The sequence below is a fragment of the Mesoplodon densirostris genome, chromosome 4, assembly GCF_025265405.1.
Source record: "Mesoplodon densirostris isolate mMesDen1 chromosome 4, mMesDen1 primary haplotype, whole genome shotgun sequence".
NCBI lineage: Eukaryota > Metazoa > Chordata > Mammalia > Artiodactyla > Ziphiidae > Mesoplodon > Mesoplodon densirostris.
This window is the reverse complement of record NC_082664.1, coordinates 88,817,768-88,830,809: the sequence shown is the minus strand read 5'-3', so window position 1 is coordinate 88,830,809 and position 13,042 is coordinate 88,817,768. Positions and strand designations below refer to the sequence as shown.

Genomic DNA, 13,042 nt, shown 5'->3' with positions numbered 1-13,042 from the left:
GTTCTAGCCGTAGGCGCCCAGACGTCCTCCACAATCCCACAATCCTCTGGCCGCATATTTCCGGTTTTTCTAGCTCAGCCGTAAGTGGTGTCTCTATCAGTCGCGCAGCGGTGTACAGTGGCCTTAGTGGAAGAGGTTTTTTCTGTTTGTTGACGTTGTTCTGTTCTGTTCAGTTTGGAATCAGTCAAGTTTTGGGAGTCACTGCCGCTGCCGTCAACATGTCGGTCCCAAGCTCACTCATGAAACAGCCGCCCATTCAGTCTACGGCTGGGGCCGTCCCGGTTCGCAATGAGAAAGGTACTGTGCTGAGCGGCTTTCCAGTCGGATCTTACCTCTTTCCCCAGCATATTCCAAACCTACCCCAGGCCCACCACCTCAACCCCAGCGACCCTTACGACCTTGCCCCCTATTTCTTCGACTTTCCCTATCAAACTCGCATCCAGTCGCGTTGCTTAGGGGAAAAAAAAGCTACTTCCGTCTCATCCTGTTACTAGAGCCTGTGTGCTCTCTCCTACAGCAAGCACCCTGTTGCCTTGGCCTCCACCAATAAGTTAGACTAATAAATATAGTGAATGCCGCTGTTTGCAAGGGGTTGTGTGGGATACAATCCCTCTTTTGTTATCCATAGTCTGTTTATGATGTTTTTATAACTCTTATCGTTGTTAATTACATGTCCATTTCCCTCTACTACATCATAAGCTCATAACCTCCTTGAGGCAGGAACTCTGTCTTATTAAACTTTTTATCCCTTCAACCAACGCAGTGCCTGTATTTGTTAAATTGAATACAAAATGGTGTAAGACAGTGGTGTAAGGAACTCATAGTCTACTAGATGTGAGACATGCGAAAAGAGGCACATTCTAAGCAGGTGTACGGTCTTTTGCACCTATAATAACTGTCACATAGGTGATACAAACGAAGTGCTTAGGGAGGGCAGAGAAGGAATAATCTCTTCAGATTGGGGTATTTAACTTGATCTTTAAAGGATGGGTGCAGATGGATGAAGGAAAACTGTACCTGTTTGGGAAGTCAGACTGAAAGTTATAGAGTTTTTTCAGTAAAGTATTTGAAAAACAATGTCAATTCTTTTTTAAAAAAATATACAGTACCTATCCTTGTGCAACCTGCCTTTTTTTTTTAAGACTCAACATGTTTTTTGAGAAGTATTCTTTGAATACATGAAGATCTTATGCATTCATTTTAACTGTTTATGAGTTCCATTATATAATTAAACCACAGTTTGCTCCCTGCTGAGGGACAGTGTTGTTTTGTTCCTTTTTCTCCTGTTACAAACAGTGCTTAAACATGTCTCTTTAGTGCACTTGTGTAAGAATTTCTCTAGGGTAGGGTGAACCTACATTGACACATCATTATCACCCAAAGTCGATAGTTTACATTAAGGTTCACTCTGGTGTTGTACATTCTGTAGTTTGGACAAATGTGTAGGGACATTTATCCATCATTATGGTATCACATAGTATTTTTACTATGCATTTAAGGTTCCTTCGTATCTTTTCATGGCTTGATAGCTCTTTTTTTTTTTAATTGCTGAGTAACATTCCATCATCTGGATGTACCACGGTCTATTTACCCATTCATCTGGTAAAGGACATCTTGGTTGCTTACAAGTTTTTGCAGTTATGAGCAAAGCTGCAGTAAATATCCGTGTGCAGGTTTCTGTGTGGACATAAGTTTTCATCTCCTTTGGGTAAATACCAAGGAGTACGATTGCTGAATCATATGGTAAGAGTATGCTTAGTTTTGTAAGAAACCATCAAACTATCTGCTACAGTGGTTGTGCCATTTTGCATTCCCACCAGCAGTGAATTAGAGTTCCTGTTGCTCCACATTCTCACCAGCATTTGGTATTGTCAGAACTCTGGATCTTAGCCAGCCTAATATGTGTGTAGTGGTATCTCATTGTTTTTTTAATTTGTATTTCCCTGACGACATATAATGTGGAACATCTTTTCACGTGCTTATTTGCCATCTTTATATCTTCTTTGCTGAGGTGTCTGTTAAAGTCTTTTACCTCACCTTGTTCTTCAGAATTGTCTTGGCTCTTTTTGACCTCCTGTTCTTCCATATGATTTTAAAATCAGCCTGGGAACAGCTTTTAATGAAATTGCATTAAAATTATAGATCACACATTTATCGATCAACTCGGGCACAGTTGCCGACTTCTCATACTTGAACATGATATATTTCTCCATTTACTTTGATCTTTTATATCTTTAAATATAATTATATATTTTTCCTCCTAAAGGTCTATGTCATTTGTTGATTTATTCCTTAGTATCTTACAGATTAGTTGCTATTGTAAGTAGTATTTTTAAACTGAATTTTCTACATAAGTAATCATATAATCTGTAAATTGTGGCAGTTTCTTCCTTTTCAATTCTTACCTTTTATCTCCTTTTCTTATTGTGCTAACTAAAACTGTAATATAATGTTGATTAGAAGATATGATAGGGACAACCTAATGATGCCCACTGTTTTTTGTTTTTTGTTTTTTGTTTTTTTTCCTTTTTGCGGTACGCGGGCCTCTCACTGTTGTGGCCTCTCCCGTTGCGGAGCACAGGCTCCGGACGCGCAGGCCCAGCGGCCATGGCTCACGGGCCCAGCCGCTCCGCGGCATATGGGATCCTCCCAGACCGGGGCACGAACCCGTATCCCCTGCATCGGCAGGCGGACTCTTAACCACTGCGCCACCAGGGAGGCCCTGCCCACTGTTTTTTAAAGGAATGCTTCTAATGTTTTATCATTAAATATAATGTTTGCTGTATCTATTGTTAGATTATGTCACTTTAAATGTATAAACTTTATTTTTTTAGTTTTTAATTTGTTGTGATTTCTCTTTTTTAAATATTTATTTATTTTATTTTTTAATTTTATTTTTTTTTTGGCTGCATTGGGTCTCAGTTGCAACACGTGGGCTCTCTCGTTGAGGCACGCGAGCTCAGTAGTTGTGGTGCGCGGGCTTAGTTGCCCTGTGGCATGTGGGATCTTAGTTCCCCAATCAGGGATCGAACCCACGTCCCCTGCATTGGAAGGTGGATTCTTTACCACTGGACCACCAGGGAAGTCCCATAAATATATAAACTTTAAATAGTACATTACTTTTTCCCCTGTTAATTTTCTAAGGTTAAGCCATGCTTGTAGTCCTGGGCTAGATCCTGTTATGTCACTATAGCTTACAGGGGTTTTTTGGTTAGTTTTTACATTGCCTGAATACATTTGCTATTATGTTATGTAGTATTTTTGTATATGTTCATAAGTGAAATCCACCTAAAATTTTCCCTTGAATTGTACAGTTTGGTTATCAGGGTTATATTCATCTTATAAAATATGTTGGTTAGTTTTCACTTATTTTCTGTTCACTGGAATTGTTGGTATTTGTAAAAGACAGATAATCTACTCTTAAAGGTTTGATAGAACATAAGCTAAAAGAAAAGAAGGTAGAAATAAAGATTAGAAGATTGCGTTATATGGTAATTTATAAAGGCTGCCACGGAAAAGTCTCGAACTAAAAGAATGAGCAGTATTTTAATTTTATATTCCCACTTAAGTCATCCTTACTGTGTGCTGGGCACTATTACAAATAATTCGCTTAAGCACATAGTTGAGGTGGAATAGCATGAATTTGTGTTGGAGGTAGTCTCCCTGTTCGGGGGGACTTTTTCTATCGTTTCACTGCCCGCCTTCCTCCACTTCATTGTACCCAAGCTAAGCCTCATTATCATTAGTGTTGGTGTTCACAAGAATGCCTTCGCATGACTTGGCCTTTGTAGGAAAACAGCATTAGATGAATAGATGGTTGGGTAATGGCTCTCTTCTTCTCCTGCTTGGACTCTGGTTTGCCAGGAATACAGGGCTCTACCTGGAAAGGCCAAGGGTTGAAGGACATTGGGAAAGAGGCTACTGAAACATAAGTTATCTTTCTCACCCAGGTGAGATTTCGATGGAAAAAGTGAAGGTAAAACGTTATGTGTCGGGAAAGAGGCCAGACTATGCCCCTATGGAGTCCTCAGATGAGGAGGATGAAGAGTTTCAGTTCATTAAGAAAGCCAAAGAACAAGAAGCAGAGCCTGAGGAACAGGAGGAGGATTCATCTAGCGACCCTCGGCTACGGCGTTTGCAGAACCGTATTAGTGAAGATGTGGAGGAGAGGTAATGACTAGGGTTATGTTTCCCTGGACCTGAACCCCTACAGGTTAATTAATAGGAACAACAGCAGTAATAGCTAATACTTGAATAGGACTTACTATGTGCCAGGCACTGTTCCAGGTATATTACATTTACTAATTCTTGTAATCCACATAATAACCTTATGAGGTAGGTACTGTTATCCCCATTTTTACAAGTGAGCAAACAGGCACAGTGGGGTTAGGAAAATAACTCACTAAGGTGATGGAAAACACTGACTGTTGGTTAGTTTGTTGAGGAGTCTTTTTAGCACAAAGATGTTTTATAAAACTTGAGAAATTTGATTTTATCCATGCATTTATTCTAAAAGCCAGTGAGGAGAAATGACACTGATGAAGTAGGAAAAAAGGACTGATGTCGAAGAGGGAGCCTCCCAATAAGGGGTTTTGTGTATTGTGTATTGACTAGAGACATTACCTTACAGAGGAGGCCAGAGGCCCCAAATTTTCACAGTTCATATTGTCTCAGGAGTTTTTTCACAGAGCCCTGGGCCCAAACAATTCCGTTTATTTTATTAAGTAGTTAGATCCAAATGATTTAATAAATATTTATGTCCTAGCAACTTAGCCACTTGAAAAATATAATATGTATAAGAGAAAAAACACTTTTATTTCATTTTTACATAACCACACTTACTTACTACTGGGGTTTGCGTCTCTCTTGGGCGCTGACAACTTCTCAAACCTTAGTCACATTGGCCCTGTCACTCATTTCCTGTTGCATATTGACTTCATGCAGTACTTACTTTTTATCACAGTAGCCCAAAAATCCCAGTTTTACTAAGATATATCATTGAAAGGAAACATAGTGTGATCTACTGTTGAAATTGTGAACTACCTTGAGCTTTAAAATATATCCCAGTGCACCCATCTACGTTTGTTGCAGTGCCCCAGGGTGCCTCAGCATACATGTAATGTTTTGGGTCCAACATGACTATTTGTTCTAACACTTTGAGTTAGTTTCTTTTATCTGCCCCTCAGTTTCCTCATCTCAAGACTTCAGTACTAATAAAAGCAAACATAATGTCCAGGTGCTCTGTGACTAAGGAAATGTGGTTGATGCCCCTTCATTTTTGTGAGGTTGGTGTTACACTTGGACGCTGTCTTTCAGATTGGCTCGACATCGGAAAATAGTGGAACCTGAAGTGGTTGGAGAAAGTGACTCCGAAGTGGAAGGAGATGCTTGGCGCATGGAACGAGAAGATAGCAGTGAAGAAGAAGAGGAAGAGATTGATGATGAGGTATAATTTCGGAAAATGGGAAGTTCTTTCTGGGTACAAGAAAAAGTTAGGGCTTGTGCTCCTTTGATGAGGCCTTAAAGGCGCAAGATATCTGCTTTTGGCAGAAGTCTGATCCAGTGTTCCCTGCTTATTGGGGATAGGATTGAATTAGAATGGTACTAAACATAAAACAGATGGCTAGTGGGAAGCAGCCATGTAGCACAGGAAGATCAGCTCGGTGCTTTGTGACCACCTAGAGGGGTGGGATAGGGATGGTGGGAGGGAGGGAGGTGCAAGAGGGAAGAGATACGGGGACATATGTATATGTATAACATTCACTGTGTTATAAAGCAGAAACTAACACACCATTGTAAAGCAATTATAGTGTAATAAAGATGTTTAAAAAAAAGAAATAGAATGGTACTAAGTTGCATTTACTCATATCAAAATTTGTTGAGCTTGATGAGGTTAAAATAAAAAGACATCTCAGAGCACAGGCCAATTAGCTGACTGGCTTGGACATGTAACTTGACAGGAAATAGAACGGCGCCGTGGCATGATGCGTCAACGAGCGCAGGAGAGAAAAAATGAAGAGCTGGAAGTCATGGAGGTGGAAGATGAAGGACGTTCTGGGGAGGAGTCAGAATCAGAGTCTGAGTATGAAGAATACACAGACAGTGAAGATGAGATGGAGCCTCGCCTTAAGCCAGTTTTCATTCGGAAGTAAGTATCTCACAAACCAGGCCTGAATCCTGGAAATAATTACTGCTTTCCAGGTCTGAAGATGGAAGCCTCTTTTCTCTCTCACGCTCTTCTGAAATGTAAGCACCAAGGAAAAGTCTTCTGCCCAGTGCCCCAACTTGGCAGGGTATTTGCTGAGGAATATCTTGTTAGCAGGGAGACTGAGTTTGTTTTCACATCTCCTTTTCCACTTAAAGAAGACATACCTGCCAAGGTCTTATATTCTTTTAAACACAAAATCAAGCTTGAAGAGCAAATTCCTATTCCTTTTCTAATGGTTAGAAATCCTACAGTCCAGCAGATTTCTTGCTATTCAGGCAGTTCTCAAAGATGAATGGAATTTTGATACTCTGAAAACGGGGAATGACTCCCATTTTTGGCTCTTTGCAAATAATAGAGCCAGAGATTGTTGGGCTTTGTCTGGTTTGGATGGGACTTAATTTAGGGGAACAAAGACCTCCACTCTAAGGGCTTTGGGTAATTAACAGGACCTCTGTGCTGCAGGAAGGACCGGGTAACGGTTCAGGAACGTGAGGCTGAAGCATTGAAACAGAAGGAGCTGGAGCAGGAGGCCAAACGTATGGCTGAGGAGAGGCGCAAGTACACACTCAAGGTACTGGGGGTAGCTGTGAGGTTTGAGTGCCAGGAGTTGTGTGCCTAGGTCTGTCTGAGGAGAATAAGGAAGTCCAACAGTTGAACTGTTCTCCCTATCCAGATTGTAGAAGAGGAGACCAAGAAAGAGCTGGAGGAGAACAAGCGGTCCCTGGCTGCACTGGATGCACTCAATACTGACGATGAAAATGATGAGGAGGAATATGAGGCATGGAAAGTTCGGGAGCTAAAGAGAATCAAGAGGGACAGAGAAGATCGAGAAGCGTGAGTAATTGGATGGGCCTAGGGTTTAATACCACTGGTGGGACAGGCTCCTAGTAGGGTAGCTCTGAGGCTCCACACCTACTATTGAGTTCCATTCTAGCTTCCTTTAGGGTTCCTGCAACTGGGTGGGTTCCCCATACATTGGAATGTGGCTTTTACAATAAAATCAGGGAAAAGAAATGCATTATGTCCGTGTTTCTCCACGATAGAGTGCCAGCTGATACTCCCTTTAGTAGTTTCCTAGTAGACACACACAAGTTACTCACTGTAATCAGTTATCTTTTGTTGCATAACAACCCAACCCAAAAGTAAGTGACTTGAAACAATTATTTCTCATAATTTTGGAGGTTGGCTATGCAGTTCCTCTGCTGATTTCACCTGGGTTCTCTTTTTTTTTTTTTTTTTTTTTGCTGTACGCGGGCCTCTCACTGTTGTGGCCTTCCCGTTGTGGAGCACAGGCTCTGGACGTGCAGGCCCAGCAGCCATGGCTCACAGGCCCAGCCGCTCTGCGGCATATGGGACCCTCCCGGACCGGGGCACGAACTGGCGTCCCCTGCATCGGCAGGCAGACTCTCAACCACTGCGCCACCAGGGAAGCCCACCTGGGTTCTCTTATGCAGTTGTGTCCAGCTAGAAGATTGACTGGGCTTCACTCATGTGTCTGGTAGTTGGCACTGTCAATTACGATGCCTCACTTTTTCTTCAGTAGGCTAGACTAGTTTCCTTACATAATGGTCTCAGGGCAGCATTCTAAGAGGGCAAAGGTGGAAGCTGGCAAGGTCTTTTGAAGCTCACATGTCATTTCTGCAAAGGGACATGCATACTGTGAGGGGAAGAATTTGTGGCATTTAAATAATCTACCACAATCACTGTGTTAGAGCAGAATCATTTCTGAGCTGCATCACCCATTCCTAAAAATTACTAGGAATGAGAGAGGGTAATCCCAGATTATAATCCTCAGTAGAAGACTCTGTCCTCAGCCTGCAGTTTCTAAGGTTTTTATCCTGGGCTTCAAGGAGTACATGTACCCTTTAACATTGTATGAAAAATTATGTTTATTTGCATTTTTTGAAGAAAAGGGATCTGTGACTCTCCACCCCAAAAAAAGGGTTAAAGTCACACAGTTTAATTAATGAGGGTGATCCTTGGTTTGTGGCAAATAAGTACATTACTAAAGAAATACCAGTAAACTCTTATACAGAGTTATTTGTTTTTTTAATATATAAATTTATTTATTTATTTATTTATTTTGGGCTGTGTTGGGTTTTCGTTGCTGCACGTGAGCTTTCTCTAGTTGTGGCGAGCGGGGGCTTCTCTTTGTTGCAGTGCATGGGCTTCTCATTGTGGTGGCTTCTCTTGTTGCAGAGCACGGGCTCTAGGCACCTGGGCTTCAGTAGTTGTGGCACACGGGCTCTAGAGCGCAGGCTCAGTAGTTGTGGCACACAAGCTTAGCTGCTCCGCGGCATGTGGTACCTTCCTGGACCAGGGCTTGAGCCCGTGTCCCCTGCATTGGCAGGCAGATTCTTAACCACTGCGCCACCAGGGAAGCCCCCAGAGTCATTTTAAATTCTGATTTTTTTTTTAACTAAGAAGGCTTTTTAGGGAAGGGAAATTAGTAATGTTATAAAATCAAGCAGTGGTAGTATGTCTAAACCTCAGAAAGGCTAGAATCAACTTTCAGAAGTTTGCAAAACCTGGTCTTGCGAGCATAATGAAGACTATGTCACCCTCTTATTTATTGAGCTCCCGATCTTGATTCCTAACAGGTAATAACTAGAATTGATGAAGGTGAATGATGGTTGAAAGGAGGTGGGACTGTGTCATATTCAGATAACTGGGTCTTTCTGAAGCTAAAATGATACTAATAAATAGTTTTGTTCTCTGGACAGGCTTGAAAAGGAGAAAGCAGAAATTGAACGCATGCGAAACCTGACTGAGGAAGAGAGGCGAGCTGAGCTTCGGGCAAATGGCAAAGTCATTACCAACAAAGCTGTTAAGGGCAAATATAAGTTCTTACAGAAGTATTATCACCGGGGTGCCTTCTTCATGGTAAGAAGTGAAAAGGGAATGGGAAAATGGGGCAGTAGGAATAACTCCCCATTTCCCTGGTCCTGGGATGTTACTTCCACTTGCCAGTGGTCAACTTTCTCATTTGCTTTTTGCCTCTGAAGAATATAAATCCAAATAGAGGAAAGCATTGGCAACAGGATTTTAGATGTAGCAGCAACTGTTCTCTTTTGGCCCCAGCTCTCAGAAGGAGGAAATGATGTAGTAGAAGAACAGAGGAACTGAAATAGAGAGTGATCTGTATAGATACTAGACTGTTTGGGTTCCCCAAATCACTTAGATATCATTATCCATAGCTGAGTGAGAAATTTTGGTTATGAGAAAACCAGGCTCTGCAAAGAGCTTTACATTAACTCATGTTTGGGTGGCATAAGTTTAATTTACTTCATTCTGAGTGACAGAAAGTGACTAAGTCTAACCAAAAAAACTTAATTATCGGGCCTCCCTGGTGGCGCAGTGGTTAAGAGTCCGCCTGCCGATGCAGGGGATACGGGTTCGTGCCCCGGTCTGGGAGGATCCCATATGCCGCGGAGCGGCTGGGCCCGTGAGCCATGGCCGCTGGGCCTGCGCATCCGGAGCCTGTGCTCCGCAACGGGAGAGGCCACAACAGTGAGAGGCCCACATACCGCAAAAAAAAAAAAAAAAAAAAAAACTTAATTATCTAACCATTATGTGTAATGCCATCATCTTTGTTCTTCATATAAAAACCAAAGTCAAAATATCAGTCTGTTAACCCTGTATAAAGTGAAAAGGACTTCTTCCAAATGATTTGGGTTAGCACTAGTGATAATTCCGTAACAGAGAGCAGGAAAGGGAATGGGAGAATTGGTTACATTTATTACTCTAATAGCATGTGGTTTGTCAAACTATTTTCTGATGTTAAAGAAGTTTTTATCAAAAACTAGACTAGCTTTTTCAAATGCTGTATAGAAAACCTTAAATATCCCTACTGCAGCTAATTCCTCCCTTTCACTGTAGAAAAATTTTAAAACTTCACTGGAGGATTCCTTACTCCTCTCCCTCCATAATCAGTTTCAGTCTATCTGCTCAGCAGGAAATGTTTGCTTATTATGTAGTTTTCCAGCCCGTGTAGTTTTCAAGATAGGAGTCAGTGGAGATTATGAATTACTTCTTATACTGCTTCAACGTCATAAAATATCATTGCTTAAGCATTTCAGCAGCTTTAATAACCAAGCTCCTTAAGGAAGCAGTGCATTGCTGACTGTGATACATAAGGAAAGGTTTATGTGAGAGTCTTTTGGTGCACATACTCAAATATCAACTCTTCTCATCTGGACAAGGAGAGGGAAGTTGTAATGGCTTCTGAGATTAAATGAGGGACTCTCAGACTCTAACAAGGAGAAAAGTTGGTTTCATGAAAACTGTTTAATTGTCCTGCCTTTAAATTGGCCTTTCTATAGCTGAAGGGAAAAGATTACTCCAAAAGTATGTTTGGTTAAAGGACTCAGCTCTTCCATGAAACTGTCCTTAACCAAAATGGTACTATTTTAATTTTTTCAGCACATATGTTTATGATCTGTATCATAACATTATAGTCTTACTTATATGTTGATTTGAAACTGTTCTCTATAGTTATTTTATACAGTTCATTAAGTAAACCTTTTGAGCATTTACTGTATGAAGGGTACTACTGTTAAGCACAGCTACAGGTTATATAATCCTTGCCCTCAGAAGGCTTACAATCTAATAATAGAGCTAAGGCAAATATCTACTGTAACATAAGGAACAGTGAAAGTACTAAGGGACTTGCGAAGAGAGAGGTGTTATATTTGGTAGAAGATTGAAAAGGGTAACATCAAGGAGGTGACATTTAAGATATATAGACTTCCTGGAACTTCCCTGGTGGTCCAGTGGCTAAGGCTCCACGCTCCCAATGCAGGGGGCTCAGGTTTGACCCCTGGTCAGGGAACTAGATCCCGCATGCTGCACCTAAAAGAAAAAAAAGATCCTGCATGCCGCAACTAAGGATCCCACGCGCTGCAAGGAAGATCCCATGTGCCGCAACTAAGACCCAGTGCGGCCAAATAAATAAATAAATCTTTTTTTAAAAAAATTAAGATGTATAGACTTCCTGACATTCAGGGGGGTAGGAAAACATTCCATGTAAAGGAACAAGAAATGGAGGCAAAAAGTATCATCTGTAAAGGCAAGGAGTAGATTAAGGCTACATAGCATTTGGCCTTGACTAGTACACAGAGGAACTGTGCTTATTTAATAAAGTAGAGAACCATTGAAAGTTTTTGAGCAGAACAGAGGTATAATGAGAGTTGTGTTCTAGAAACATTAATCCCATGAAATGTGTAAGATTGATTGCAGGGAAAAACTATAATAACCCAGGTAATGAGCATCTAGGTAATTGAGAGAATGTTGGTCCTATTAACAGAAGTTAAGTCAGGAAGAGGCTGATTTGGAAAGGTTAGGCATACAGTTTTCACTTTAGATGTGAGTTTGAAATCCCAGAATACCCAAGCTAAGATGTGTATTGGGCAGTAGAAGAATCAGGATTGGAGATTTGAGAGGCCTGTACGAAGTTGAAATCATGTGAGTGAATGAACATGTTGAGTGCAGAGAAGAATATAGCCAACCTTCAGGAAATGTCTACACTTAGGAAGGAAAAAGATAACACAGGGAAAAAAAGATTATCATCTCCTCAACTAGATGTAAGCCCTTGGTTCAATAGGTTCAATACCCTCTGCTTTCTTTTTATCCCTTGTTGTAAAATTTAATAAATTTGTAGTTTGAGGGATTTCCCTGGTGGTCCAGTGGTTACGACTCTGTGCTTCCATTGCAGGGGGCACGGGTTCGATCCCTGGTCAGGGAACTAAGATCCCACATGCAGCACAGCACGGCCAAAAATAATTAATTAATTAAAATAATAAAAAAGTTAAATGGTTTTAAAAAATGATCTCTAAAAAAAAATGTAGTTTGAATATATGAGAAATAAAACCACAAGATTGATAAAGACTCTCTTCTACAGGATGAGGATGAAGAAGTATACAAGAGAGATTTCAGCGCACCTACCCTGGAGGATCATTTCAACAAAACCATTCTTCCCAAAGTCATGCAGGTATGGGGTACCTTAATGACATGAGAGAGAAAGTAACGTATTGAGGGCTGTGACATGATATGTCTGGTGGTATAACTGATCATCTATCCTAACAGGTCAAGAACTTTGGACGCTCTGGTCGTACCAAGTACACCCACCTCGTGGATCAAGACACCACCTCCTTTGACTCAGCATGGGGCCAAGAGAGTGCTCAGAACACAAAGTTCTTTAAACAAAAGGCAGCTGGGGTACGAGATGTATTTGAGCGGCCATCTGCCAAGAAGCGGAAAACTACTTAGAGTTCAACTACTTATTCTTCCAACTGTGGGACACAAGGGGAAATCTCAGCATCTGGTCCTTGATTGTTTTTACTACTATTTACATGGCCCCTGTATCCAGCCTGCTGAGCCTACTGCCATACTTGTGACACTGGGCAAACCTAGTCTTTGAGGTGCTTTGTGAGGTTTGGACTCATGCTGAGAAACCTGCAGAAAAGCACTGTCCAGGTAGGATTAGAGCCTCCCCACTTAGGATTATTTCTGAGAAATCTTCAACTTCATTACTGCTCTGGCTTCCCATATTCACTTGGGACTGTTCCAGGTTTCTTTTTCCAGCCCTTAGCTTGGGTTAGAAAAATGGATGGGCATGTAAGCGGACAATGCGTTACTTCTACCGTACAGGAAATCTAAGCTCATTGAAACCTGTTTTGCATTTTTGGGGTAAATTTTTCTAGATGAACTTTTTGATCCATTTATGTGTGTGTATGTGTGTCAAGAAATAAAAGAATCATACACCAAGAGGTTTTTTAGCATACCAGAAATAAAATGTGCAGGCTGACAAGTACCTACCTATTAACTAAAATAAAA

At 41.2% G+C, this 13,042-nt stretch overlaps 1 protein-coding gene across 1 annotated transcript; it reads left to right on the top strand.

Moving 5' to 3' along the window:
* The first annotated feature begins 77 nt into the window (after positions 1-77).
* MFAP1 (microfibril associated protein 1) lies at positions 78-13,034 on the top strand. The gene is made up of 9 exons (XM_060098325.1): positions 78-297; positions 3,951-4,170; positions 5,317-5,446; positions 5,961-6,148; positions 6,671-6,779; positions 6,882-7,042; positions 8,932-9,091; positions 12,108-12,197; positions 12,293-13,034. Exons 1-9 carry the CDS (start codon positions 219-221, stop codon positions 12,473-12,475), a joined length of 1,320 nt encoding a protein of 439 aa, XP_059954308.1. The 5' UTR covers positions 78-218; the 3' UTR covers positions 12,476-13,034.
* The last annotated feature ends 8 nt before the right edge of the window (positions 13,035-13,042 follow it).